Below are 13,483 nucleotides of genomic sequence, written 5' to 3' on the forward strand. Positions count from 1 at the left end.
TCAATTCATTCATTTATTTCATTAAAACCATTGTCAACTACAATTGCTTTAAGGGCACAATTCCCAACAGAATTGACATATGGTCAACGTTATGATATAATTAGATTAGATAATAATAATACTTACTTATCTTATCAATAATCAATATCGGTCAAGTTCAATATAACAAAATACACTCGTTCTTATCTACTTGCTCAATGTCCTAGATAGGACATCACACCAGATGTGTAAGTAGATCTTATCGTAAATTACTGAATCAGTAAAATCCAGTGTACTGATTTAAACTTTGGACAAAATGTTTTTAAACATATAATTACAATTATAATCCACTGTGACTGTAACTCTATCCTAATCCAGAACTGTTACACTGTGTAATTAAAATAGTGCTCAACTCGTTAAATGAGTCATTTAGATTTAAAACATGTAATCGAAACTAACACAAGGTTTATGTATTGAAAATTTTGGTCAAACAGTAACCACTTCATTAAAAGAGTTAAAAAAATTCTTTATTATTTTTAAATTTCAATTTATTAAGGATATTTTATTATTATATGGAAAATAATATTATTTTTATTAAGATAATTACAATAAATATATTTTTTATAACTATTTTTCTAATAAAACATACGGTAAATACCATTTTGGACCCTGTGTTTTGCAAAAGTTACCCATCGAACTCTATGTTCTGTTAAATGACAATTTAGATCTTGTGTTTTGCAAAATGGAACAAAAGAGTACCCTCGACCATATTTTGGTGTAACTTTTTTTAAATATGACCAAAATACCCTTGGGTTTTTAATTTTAAAAAATTAATTTTAATATTTAATTTTCTATTAAATTAATTTCTAATATTAAAATTTTTTAAATAAATTTAAATAATGTAATGTTTAATTTAAAAATAAAATAAAACAAAATTAAAAGTTTAATATATATGGTAACTCAATTAAAAAAAAAGTAAAATCTTAAACAAAAGTTAATTAAAACAAATGATCATCTCAAATCTGAATAATCAAACCCATAATCAAAATCAATGTTCAAAATCTCATTAATCCACAGATTTATTATTCCACAGCTTTCTTCTCAAACTCGAGCAAGATGAACACCACTGAAATTTATTCACAAGAACAAAACAAATATGCCCCAAAACACAATAACAAATCACATTCTACTGTGATTCAAAAGCACAAATCAAAATCTAAAAACCCTCGGAAATTTTTATTCCTGCTAGGAACCATAACTTCCCAGCTCTTCCAAACCCCATAAGTTTTTGCTCCCCAAGATCTACCTAGAAAATCGCCCCCAAAAAATTGACATGCTTCATTTCCAAGTTTTGAGACAACCAAATCAGAAAAATGAAAGAAAAAAAATCAAAGTCATCCTCATCTTGACTTTTGCCCACAAAGCCCTCAACAAAGCCAATATCCTCGTTGAAGACTGCAAGAATGTCGAAGTGTTTGCCTATCCGAAGACCTCAACTAAACGAAGTGTTCACCGCAACGAAGGGCACCAGGTCTGCATCGCGACAAAAGACAAAGAAGAAGAAGGGGCGAAGCAACCAGATATGAAGAATAAGGGACTTGCAACCAAATCTCAACGAACGGTTCACCGTGCCAGCAACGACTTGACCCCAACACACCAGCTGGAAAGAGAGGAGGAAGACCTGAGCTCACTACAACAATTTTTAGTATATATTACATTAAAAAATAGCATACATTTAGAAGTGCTATTAATGGTGGGTGATTAAAAATACACGGAATATATTATTTTGGCGCCATATGAATAAACCTCAGGCGCCAAATGAAAAAAAAAAATTGAGTCTCATCTGCCAAATTTTAATCCCTCAATCTAAGTTGCCCGAAAAATTTCTCTCAGCCTCCATCGCTCACTCTCGTCTCGTCTCTCCACCTCACGAAGTCTTCTCAACTCATCTCTGCCTCACGAAGACACACTCCAGAGTGGAGCTCTTTCTCTGCCTCACGAAGTCACGCTCCAGAGTGGAGCTTCTCTGCCTCACGAGTTCTTTCTCTGACTCGTAGCCTCCACCACTTCGACAACGGCGACAACAGAACCCCCGAAAGAGGCCGAAGAGACACCGCAGACAAAGCTTGAGTCCGAGAAGCCTGCTCCAATTTCTTCCAGAGTATCTTTTTTCTTCGTTATCTGTTATCTATATTCAGCAGTATTTTTGTAAGTATCTATTTCAAGATTTTTTTTTTTTTTTTTTTGTGTCGCTTGAATGGAATTATGGACTTAGCAAAATCAATTTCTACTTTTGTTATTCCTTATGGTCTGTTCGAAACGTGATTTTAAGGACGAAAGGGAAAAGCAAGATTTATGGGATTTTCATTATAAAGAGGGTTGAAGGAGGAAATTTAGGGATGTAAATTCAGTGAAAGTTTGGATTTTTCATTTTTCTTCACTGTTAGATTGACAAAGATGTAAGTGATGTAAGTTGCGAAAGAAACTATTTAGCAAAATATTTTCCTCGGTCATTTCCCTATCAATTTTTTTCCTAGAAAATAGTGCTTTGAAACATAAGGTTCTGAAGTTTCACTTTTAACTTATTTAGGAAAATTACTTGATAGCAGTCTAAAGCAAAACTATCTTATTTGGGAGATTGTTTGCTCTTTTTTAGTTTTTCTTATTCCCGAGAGAAGCATATGGTTGTAACTAATCTACCATATACTGCCCATGATTATTTCTTGCAAGGTAATTGATTAGAACTGAGCATCCTGATATGCCATGTTACTCTATGATATAATGATATCAATAATGAGAAATAGGACATTGGGAGAAAGAGGATAGCTGAATTTGTTTGCATACATCAACAAATATAAAACAATGGAAAAGTTGACCCTAATCTATCAAAATATTTCTTCTTCAGCCACCAACACCACCATCATTTGGACCGACTTACAGCAATTTCCAAGTTTACTCTTTTAAATTGATGGAGCTTCTTGGACCAGAGAAGGTTGATCCTGTAGATGTAAAGCTCATTAAGGACAAGCTCTTCGGGTATTCTACATCCTGGGTGACCAAAGAAGAGCCTTTTGGAGACCTTGGTGAGGGTGTTCTTTTTGTTGGGAATTTAAGGGGGAACAGAGAAGAAGTGTTTGCCAAACTCCAAAGTCAGCTGGTTGAGGTCACTGGGGACAAATACAACCTTTTTATGGTGGAAGAACCTAACTCAGAAGGTCCAGACCCACATGGAGGGCCACGTGTTAGCTTTGGCCTGCTGCAGAAAGAAGTCTCAGAACCAGGGCCAACAACACTTTGGCAATATGTAATAGCTCTTTTGTTATTCCTTATTACAATTGGCTCTTCTGTGGAATTAGGAATTGCATCTCAGGTATAACGATATTTTATAGACTTTCTGATATTTCTACATATTACCATTGGTATCTTTCCTTATCATATAAATGGTTCATTGAAATGGATATCATTTTACTAATTATTCTCAATAACATACCTTTTTGTTAAACATATCAATAGTCTTCCACCAGAGGTGGTGAAATATTTCACAGATCCAAATGCAGTTAGGCACCAGATATGGAGCTGTTATTGCCATTTGTTGATTCTGCTTTGCCCTTAGCATATGGTGTGTTGGGGGTTCTGCTATTCCATGTGAGTAGGATTTCATTTTCTTAAAAATAACTATAGAAAGGAAAAACACAAGTCTCATTCAATCTAGCTGACCATGGGCATAATAATGTCCCTGTTGTAAGTATAACTTTACTTCTTTGGTACATAGTGACATTGTAAAGGGACTTGACCTCCAATGCTTTATATTGTTGAGCTGCCGTATTATTATTTAAAGTTCAAACGACTACCTCCGTGAGCAAACTGGACTATTAATTTGTTATTTATCATCAATGAAGAAGCTTTAAATATCTGGGTCTGTCTTCTGTTCTGGTACTTCTATGGGTTAATGTGTCATGTATTTGTATTCGTAAGATAGTTTACAATGAAGAATTTTTACTTTAATCTCAATTACTTTTCCCTTCGGGATTAGCATGTATATTCTTAAAAAAAAAATTGCCTTGTATTTACTGCCTGCAAACATGTTTTCGTACATGCTTCTGCAGTTTTTTCTTCCCATAAAACATGCAGTTACATATTTCTTGGAAGTCTATGCTATTACTCATCAATTAAAATGTTTTTCTGTAATGACCAATCTTCAAAACTAGCTCTATGTTGGCAACTTTGGCTTGAAAGGAATGTTCAAACTTTTCAGGGTGTCAAAAGAGAATTGATGCACCAAACATTTCAACAGTTTTTCTTTTTCTGATTGACTAAGAGACTGGAATTTTGGGATGTAGTCATTGTAGTTTCACTATTATTTCTGTAACCAAAGATGACCTCTTAACATCTATTATAAATATTACAACTTTAATGAGTGCTTATGTTTCAGCAATTTAGTTCATGAAGACAAGCACAACCCAACTTTCCCTTGCCTTTTTATTTTTCTCTTTTTGCTATTCTAGTTGTCAATTATATTTGTTTATTCTTTTCTTTGTTGCACATTAAAGTATATGATATTGCATTTTGAAGACTTGGCACCCCCTTTGTACTGTTGTCATCAATTTATGTTTGCAGGCTTTGCTCATATTATGTCTGGATACGAAAGACATATTGCTTCATAGTTTCCCTTTCCATTGTTATTGAAATATCTAGGTGATGTTGTGGAAAGTTGAAATTATAATGTTCTTTGTTATTTGCTTCTTAAAAGGAAACAGGAGAGAGGGAAGGAAACTTTTCTGCTTATCTGTTTTGTTTCTCTTACATGTTAGTTATCTTCTATTTGTTTTCCCTTTTGCAGCCATCATTGTTGTGCCTGCTCTTATTATGACTTTTGTTTGTGAATGTGTTTCGATTATTAGGAAAGATCTCCTTTTGAAAAGTGTTCTCTCATATATATATATATATATTAATATATATACATCTATATATATTAATGACTCTCCTTGAGATTAATGTATGGTGCAGACATCAACTTCTACCTGATGATGATTTGGGTCCATTATACGACTTGCTTATTGACGAGCCGCCACAAATCAGGCATGCCATCGGAGCATTAGTGTATGATCACTTGATTGCCCAAAAGTTTAATAGCTCCCAATCTGGTGCGAAACATTTCATCATTACCTAGATCATATTCATTTGACTCAATTTATCTGTCTTCTCATGTATACAGTACTTTTGTTCAAAACATATTCTTTCCAGGTGAAGGAAGCAACTCTTCTGAGGTCCATCTGGGCAGAATGTTGCAGATACTGAGAGAATTCTCCACTGATCAAATTCTAAACAATTATGTGATTGATGATGTTTGGGAGTACATGAAGGCCATGAAGGTATTAGCTTCTAGACCGACCTATAGTAAGAGGTTAGAATTCAGGAGGGAGGAAGTTGTCACACCTGACCACTACTAGCAGCCTTAGGCTGAGTGCTTCAACTGACAGATTTTGTTATCCTCAAAATATATAGAGGCAGTTTCTTATAAATTTAATTTTAACCTGAGTTGTAGTTGAGATAGACTTGAGTAAAAATAAAAAAGATGACCTAAAAGTAAAGCATGGTACAAATTGTAAATACATGTTTGTGTTACAAGTGTAGTGAACCTTTTAGTGGTGAGAAGATGTAATTATATAATTAATTGATTTCATCTTTTTATAGCTGGATCATTTATAGGATCAAATTAAAAAAGGAAGAAAAAGAGCTAATTCTTGACTTTCTTTGTAATTTGTTATTTTTTTCATAGGATGTAGTTTGTGCTTGCAGGACTGGAAGTGTATTATATCTATGCTTTTGGATGAAAATCCTTTAGTTGAGCTTACTGATGAGGATGGAACCAACTTAGTACGACTTCTTAGTGCATCTGTCAAAAAGGTTGTTGGAGAGAGAATAGTACCTGCAACTGATACCTGCAAGCTGTATTACAATAAAGCTCAGAAAGTGAGTTATAAATTGGTTTTTATTTTGTTAAATTTTAATTCTCAAAAAGTTAGTTCATATCAATTATCATTTATAATGGTTTTTTGAAATTTTTATTTGGAGCCTTTTATACTGAAGAAGTTCCATTCAAAAGTTTTTATCCACAAGTTCATGTTTTATGATAATGATTCTCTAAATGTCAATTCTTCTTTTATAAATTTGATGAGGAAAGTTTATTTTAGTTTGTTTATCTAAATGTGAATTTTTTTGCTAGTTAGAAAGTGTATGATTTAGGAAGGACTTTTAGATGTAATATTTCACATGCTTTCTTCAAATTTTGTAGCCATGTGTTTGGGTTTACAGGACCAACTTCTCATAATGGTAAGTCTTTATTCAGGAAATATTTGAACACAACAGAAGGGATGTTACTGTTGCTATAATGAAGAACTACCCATTGCTTTTACGCAAGTTCATGGCTGACAAATCGAAAATACCATCGCTAGTTGAAATTATTGTGCATATGAATCTTGAGCTTTATTCTCTGAAGAGGCAAGAACAGGTGGGCATTGGTTTTTCTTTTTCTTACTCACTTTTAATTGATTTTAGATTATCTTATAAAAAGCTGGGTGCTTTTATGGTTTTGTTCCTCCCCCCCAGAATTTTAAAAATGTCCTCCAGCTCATGAAAGATGCATTTTTCAAACATGGTGAGAAGGAAGCATTAAGATCTTGTGTGAAGGCTATTAACTTTTGTTCTACGGAGAGCCAAGGGGAGCTACAAGATTTTGCTCGTTCTAAGTTGATATTGTCCAGATGAGGCAATTCTCCAAAAGTTTTGGAAACTTTGTGAGCAACAACTTAATATTTCAGGTACGTTATTTGGCTACTCTATATTTTACTTCCTCTGTTGTACTTAGAATTGGCTTCTTTCTTCTAAAAGAGGAAAGTAAAACTTCAGAACATCTGTTTTTTGGACATGTTTAACTCAAAAAACATACTTTGCTACATTATGCCGATTGGTTTTGCACTTTAAGAACTCTTGGTTGCATGCAAAATCTTTTCACAGATGAGACAGAAGATGATGATGTTAACAAGGAGTATGTTGAGGACACAAACAGATGCTGTGTTATGGTCGCTGCTGCAAAGTTGGTTGACAGTTAGTTAAGTGGTAGCTGATTGATCTGTTATGGTTTACTATGAATATGTTAGTCTTACTCTTATTTTTAGATCATTATAAGTAAGTGTTGTATTCTCTTCTGCTCTGATTTTCTCTCTTTCATTTCTGAACTTAAATGTTTGTTTTGTGGAAAAATCACTATTGCTTAGCTTTTTCTTTTTTAATAGGCTGATAGGTCTGAGATTGTTATAGCATGCCAGGCCATAACACCTCATTCCATCCAGATTCTTTGGTCATTTGTAGAAACCATGAATTTTAGCCACTTGATTTTAATTGAGTAAATTTGAGAACTATGAGAAACTTGGTTGGAGGTATACAACCAGTACTTTTTTGAAATCTTGTACATAATCCTCCTCTCTTTCTGCAGGTATGTTGTTAGACAGTACCTGAGGTTTCTAAGAGCTCACTGGAAGTTCGTAAAAACTGTTGTGAACAAATTGTTTGAGTTCATGCATGAGACACATCCTGGTGTTCAGGTTTTTGTTCTGTTGTTGTTTTCTTGTCTCATTAACAGTTGCAAAACATTTGCTTGAACTCTTATTTATTATAGTGTCACTAAGTGTTTTTATTTGTTATAGCTAGCTTATTAAGTATATTATAATTAAGGAATCCTGAATGGTGTCTCACATTTTATTTGCTTAATTGGTTGACCATTAGACTTGTTCAACACAGCTGTAGGCCATATTTTTCATGATTTTTGTTGAAGTATCTAATTTGCTATATGGTTTGAGCAATTCTTATAAAAATAAGCATAAACATATTTGGAGACAAATCGAACATTACAAGAAGCACAACCTCAGTATTTTTAGGTCATGTTTGGAATGTGAAATTGGATTGGATTAAAAAATATAAGGTAAAAAACATAAAAGAATGAATAAAATAATCATTTCTGAATGATAAATTAGAAGGAAACAAGTTAGGTATAAAGTTGTAATTTTTTTTTCTTATCGTTGAAATATATGAAGACGGGGATTAGATACATTGAAATGATCTCAAGATTTTGCATTTGATTTCTTGTTATTTTATATTATTGGGTATATATTAATGTATTCATTATTGATGAGATTTAAGTGTTGATCATATGTAATTATTCCATTCAAATACAATGTAAACCATGTCCAGCCACTGCTTAACTGGCATTTTCTTTTTATTTGCTCATAAGCAGTTGCTTCAACTAAATTGGGGAAGATATTGAACTCCTATGCCATATTGGCCATGAAAATGTAAGGACTGTTAAGAATTAGAATAGCTCCTTAAGCTCTTAGCCATTTGAACTCCTTAAGCGATTTAGCCATTTGAACTCCTTAAGCGATTTTCACCTTCTTTACTAATTTTGACCTCATTACTGACTAGTTCAGAAGAGAATTTGGGTTTAGTTTTACACTAATGAACATGACTATTTCATATATGTACATATCTTGCAAAGCTGCTTTGTTTTGGTTTATACTATACATATTTTTGTTTAATCTAACATTACTTACTTAAGTAGTGTTGGGTTTCATTGCTTTTTGCTTTTCATATATGTTTCATTGCAGAGTTAAATTGTTTGACATTAAGAAGAGATTAACAGTTGTAGGCTTTAAAAAAATTCAGAGCAACATCATGAGGAGGTTTGCCTTGGAAACCTGAGGAGATTTCAATTTAGAGAGCTTCAGATGGCAACAAAAAACTTCAGCAGCAAGTACTTGGTTGGATGATGAATTGAAGGATGGAGCTAGTTTCATGCATGATTTACTTTTATGTATCTTGTAATGTTTCTGTTTTTCATTTTGAAAGTAAAAAATGTTCAAGATTATAAAACTTTATTATGTTATGCTTTCAAATTTAAGTTAGAACTAAGATCTCATGAAGTAGACATATTTATAGTTTGAATTAGTTATTGTTTAATGTAATACTTGTGGTTTATCAATCTATTGAGAATTACATTTTATGATTAATTTTGATTTTTTTTTTATCAAAATACAATAATGAAAATCTTTTAATTAAAAAAAAACCTTATAAGTATAATTATCAAAATAAAATTTAAAATATATTATTCACACTAAAGTAACAAAATTTTATTACTAGACTTTTAATATGTTATGATTTAGAAACATATTATAAGCATAACAAATCGTTATGATTTATATAATATAACAAACTAAAAATGCTATCAAAATAATCAAATGTAACAGTAGAAAAATGTTATGCATAAAGTATAAGATTAAACTCCAAATTTATAATCAAATACTCTAACTAAATGTTATTATTTGAATATTATAGCAACTAAAAATGTGTTATTGAATAGTTTAAGATAACATCGAACATAACATTCGAATATTGTTATAGAAAAAACATGACTTTTAATAACAGGGGCTATGTTAGCATTTTCAGAAGTGTTATCAATACTCCCGGTTAGTAGTTTTTAAGTGTTATGAATACTGTTTTTTCTTGTAGTGGCTCGTCCATGCCTAGCTCCTCCGACGAAGTTCAGATCTGAAGAAGAAGAAAGATGGGTTTTTGGAATGAAGAAGATGAAGAATTGGGAACGAGAAGTAGAGAATTCTGAAGAAGATTTTAATAGTTTTTTAATTTTTTTATAATATATTAACTTTTTGATAGTTTAAATTTGTTAATTAGTTTTTATTAAATTGATTTTATTTATTTCAAATAAAATATATTAAATATTTTTATAAAAATTAAATTTAAATTAAAATCCCAAGGGTATTTTGGTCATTTTTAAAAAAAGTTTGACAAAATCTAGTTCGGGGTACTCTTTTGTTCTATTTTATAAAACACGTGGTTCAAATCGTCATTTAACAAGACACATAGTCCGATCTGTAACTTTTGCTAAACACATGGTCTAATTAAAATGAGATATTTAAAAAATAAAAGGCAAAACAACTAAGAAACTATTAGGGGTGTTTGGTATGTGGCAAAGTAAAGATGGAAATGGGAATCTAAATATCTTCTTATGTTTGGTTCAAATTTTAAAGAGTAAAGCTAATAATTTGTGTGAGCTCTACAAGTATTTTAAAAGTAAAATTAACCATTTTGTACACAATAATTTAATATTACTTCCATCCTTAGTCATTCTACACAATCTAAAACAAATCAACTACTCAAAACAAAAACCACTTCAAGTTTGCATATCTTATAGTAAAGTTGACAAGAAAAAAAAATTATTAAACGAAAATACCATTAGATACTAAATATTTTATATATACCAAGTTTGCATTTTCACATTTGCTTAATTTTATTTTTTTTACTTAAATTGCTATATAAATTTTAAACAAATAAACAATATCCTTTATTATAGAAGAACGACATAACTTTTTAAATAAGTTATAGTATTCTTCAAAGCACACATTATTGATTGGAAAATTAACTTCTTAATTTTTTAATAGAAATTATATGTTATTATACTTTCATATTTCTTATGTAACAATTAGAGTAAGACTATAGTACAACCACTTTGCTTTCTCTATATTTGTACGAGTCCACCACTTTTGGGTGAAATGCACAGCTTTTGGGCGTGTACCAATGAAACCAAATAGATGGAGTGCGAGATTTAGTTCCAACTCTTACAAAAGAAGTTAGCACATCATAATTACAGCCAATAAAAAGAGATTGAAGAAACATGCCCAATAGAGATCATGAAATGCAGAAAATAACACGCATCTAACTCTTCGGAAATTTAATGAGTATTTATGCATCACAACTCCAGAAAATTGCCATTAAAAGTCAAAAACAAAACAAAATAGGATTCAATCATATCCTGTAATCAAAATTATCCAATGCTATCCGTAAATCAAAGTGATTTAACTATTCCATAAATTCTGTACAGTAACAGACATCCCCCAACAGGAATAGGTAATTCCAAAAAACAATTATCAAATCCTTCAGAACCAGGGCCAATCTTAAGCACGTTCACCGCGGATACGACGAGCCAATTGAATGTCCTTGGGCATAATAGTCACCCTCTTGGCATGAATGGCACACAGATTGGTATCCTCGAAGAGACCCACCAAATAAGCCTCTGCCGCCTCTTGTAGTGCAAGAACCGCGTGGCTCTGGAACCTCAAATCAGTCTACAACATCAAAAGTACCAATTATTCGAAATGAAGATATTAGCAAAGTCTGAAACAAAAAGACCGACTTTATTCAAGCACTTATACAAATAAAAACTGGGCAAAGAAAGTTGCATGCCTTGAAGTCCTGGGCGATTTCACGAACAAGGCGCTGGAATGGCAATTTCCGGATCAAAAGCTCAGTACTCTTCTGGTACTTCCTAATTTCACTGTTAAGCAAGTACAGTTTTTTATCAGAGACAACAACCAGAACGATTGGGAACGAGAAAAAATTAACAGACAGAGCAAGAAGAGAAAGAACTGTGTCAGGTTATTGTCAGCACCAAGTCTAAAAGGGGAAACTGTAAATTTTTAGTCTCACCAACCAAAGCAATTCATTTTTTTTTATAAATAAAAATGAAAAAAAAAACTTATAAAGGTTGAAAAACAAAAACAAAAAATTGAAAGGAAAAAAAAATGAGCCTCAGACCGTCCTAGTTCATTACTTTCAACAATTATACAAAGTTTGGCACTTTGTACTTTCAGTCGCGATATAGAATAGCTTCACTGGCCGCCTCAAAACAATATAAATGAAAGACTAAGTGATGATGAATGAAAGACATCAAATCTTATAATGAATCAACATGCCCAGAAAAATCACCTAACCATTCATCCAAAATAAAGATTCATCATTTGAAAATCCAGAATTATGTGTATACCAACGTAACTCATAAATTAGACCAAAAAAGCGGACCCATAAAACTTGAACTCGAGGAAATAGACTGCGTGGGCATAGAACACATAAAGAAATAGACTAAAGAGGCGGCGAATAAGAATTAGGGTTTCAGAGAGATGACACTTCATAATTTTATTGGCTAGCGTTTTCAGGTGGGATAGGGAATCGGGAACTAAATCCAACAGCCAAGATTTCATGAGAACTAAACAAAGATATTTTTCATTGAGTTGCAGGTGCTTATAGTATACACGTGGCGATATATAACCAATGGTTTCAAGAAAAATTTGTGTCAGATTACAAGTTACCAGCACTAGGTCAGACAGGGATAACTGAAACCATTGGATCTCGTCATCCAGAAGTTCGGATATTTTTAATAAAATAACACATAATTGGGCATTAAATCATACTAGAACCCAAAATTTTGGAAAATAGGAAGTGTTCAATCGTTGGAGTTCATATTTTTCGAAAATAATACAGAGTGACCCTTTCCGTCGCGAAGTATAATCGCAGCATTGTTCACGACGTACGAGCAAACAATTATACAAGCCATATTCAAATGGCAATGCACAGATATATAAAATCAAGGATAGGCATCAGATTTTCCTATAAGTTCATCCAATTAAAAGACTCATCATTTGAACGTCTACAATTCTAAAATGCTAAAAATCATATAACTACTAAAGCCGATTGCGTCGATATTAAAGCACATATGAATTAGGGCTTAACAGAAGCACAAAAATTCTAATAAACAAAAAAATAGCAGAGTAAGTATCAAAAACAAAGATTGATGTAATGGAAAACAAAATTACCGAAGGGCAACTGTTCCTGGACGATAACGATGGGGCTTCTTGACTCCGCCAGTGGTTGGAGCCGATTTCCTTGCAGCCTACAGGTTGTAAATAGATTCAGAACTATAAACTTCGAAAGAAATGTGAACCCTACGTAATATTCTATGTGTGTATATACGAAAAATATATGCCTAAGTACATCCACACACCTTGGTGGCAAGCTGCTTCCTGGGAGCCTTTCCACCAGTAGATTTGCGAGCGGTTTGCTTGGTACGAGCCATTTCTTCACAGATCAAGATCAGAGAACGAATCTAGTACAATCTGCAAACCAGAACGAAGAAGATAAGACACCAAACTCTACAATCCTAAATCTTGAAGAAAATACTCGGGAAGAAGAGACGGTCTCACCTTCTACAGGACAGAGAAACGAAACGAAGAAAAGACGGGAGCAGAGAAAATTAGAACGTTAAGGTAATGACAGTGTACGGTTAAATATATAGTAGTGGACCCGGGGCTTGGTCGGTTTGATCCGGATACAAAGGGAAACTTGTACTTCAAGTATCTAGCGGCACTTTTGGAAAGAATCAACTCCTTGATCCTCATGATCACTTCTTATTGGTTGAAACCTGTGGCTGTAGATTGCCAGCGTGGCCGAGTTGTGTTTCTTTAATCATACAAACTTACTGCCAGAGACTGGATTTATCAACTCGAGTGACTCATCGCTTCTAGAATTATTAATTAGCGTTTAAAATGTAAATTTTAAATATTAAAAAAAAAACAAATTTTAAAAGCGTAGTTGACTT

General features: G+C 32.7%; 2 protein-coding genes and 1 non-coding gene across 3 annotated transcripts; 1 reads left to right on the forward strand and 2 right to left on the reverse strand.

The window, feature by feature from the left end:
* Window positions 1–4,946: 4,946 nt before the first annotated feature.
* LOC133803663 (sister-chromatid cohesion protein 3-like) lies at window positions 4,947–8,820 on the forward strand. The gene is made up of 7 exons (XM_062241772.1): window positions 4,947–5,123; window positions 5,224–5,351; window positions 5,779–5,952; window positions 6,329–6,490; window positions 6,589–6,800; window positions 6,997–7,583; window positions 8,701–8,820. The coding sequence occupies exons 1-5, from the start codon at window positions 4,955–4,957 to the stop codon at window positions 6,745–6,747; spliced, it is 792 nt and encodes a 263-aa protein (XP_062097756.1). The 5' UTR covers window positions 4,947–4,954; the 3' UTR covers window positions 6,748–6,800; window positions 6,997–7,583; window positions 8,701–8,820.
* Window positions 8,821–10,772: 1,952 nt separating this feature from the next.
* LOC133807453 (histone H3.3) lies at window positions 10,773–13,238 on the reverse strand. The gene is made up of 5 exons (XM_062245792.1): window positions 13,089–13,238; window positions 12,890–13,001; window positions 12,702–12,778; window positions 11,296–11,386; window positions 10,773–11,177 (listed from the first exon to the last, which is right to left on the reverse strand). Exons 2-5 carry the CDS (start codon window positions 12,959–12,961, stop codon window positions 11,007–11,009), a joined length of 411 nt encoding a protein of 136 aa, XP_062101776.1. The 5' UTR covers window positions 12,962–13,001; window positions 13,089–13,238; the 3' UTR covers window positions 10,773–11,006.
* Window positions 11,638–11,728, reverse strand: LOC133807511 (small nucleolar RNA snoR20a). The gene has a single exon (XR_009879420.1). It is a non-coding gene; the product is annotated as a small nucleolar RNA snoR20a (small nucleolar RNA).
* Window positions 13,239–13,483: the final 245 nt, after the last annotated feature.

This window comes from Humulus lupulus, chromosome X (genome assembly GCF_963169125.1).
Source record: "Humulus lupulus chromosome X, drHumLupu1.1, whole genome shotgun sequence".
Taxonomy (NCBI): domain Eukaryota; kingdom Viridiplantae; phylum Streptophyta; class Magnoliopsida; order Rosales; family Cannabaceae; genus Humulus; species Humulus lupulus.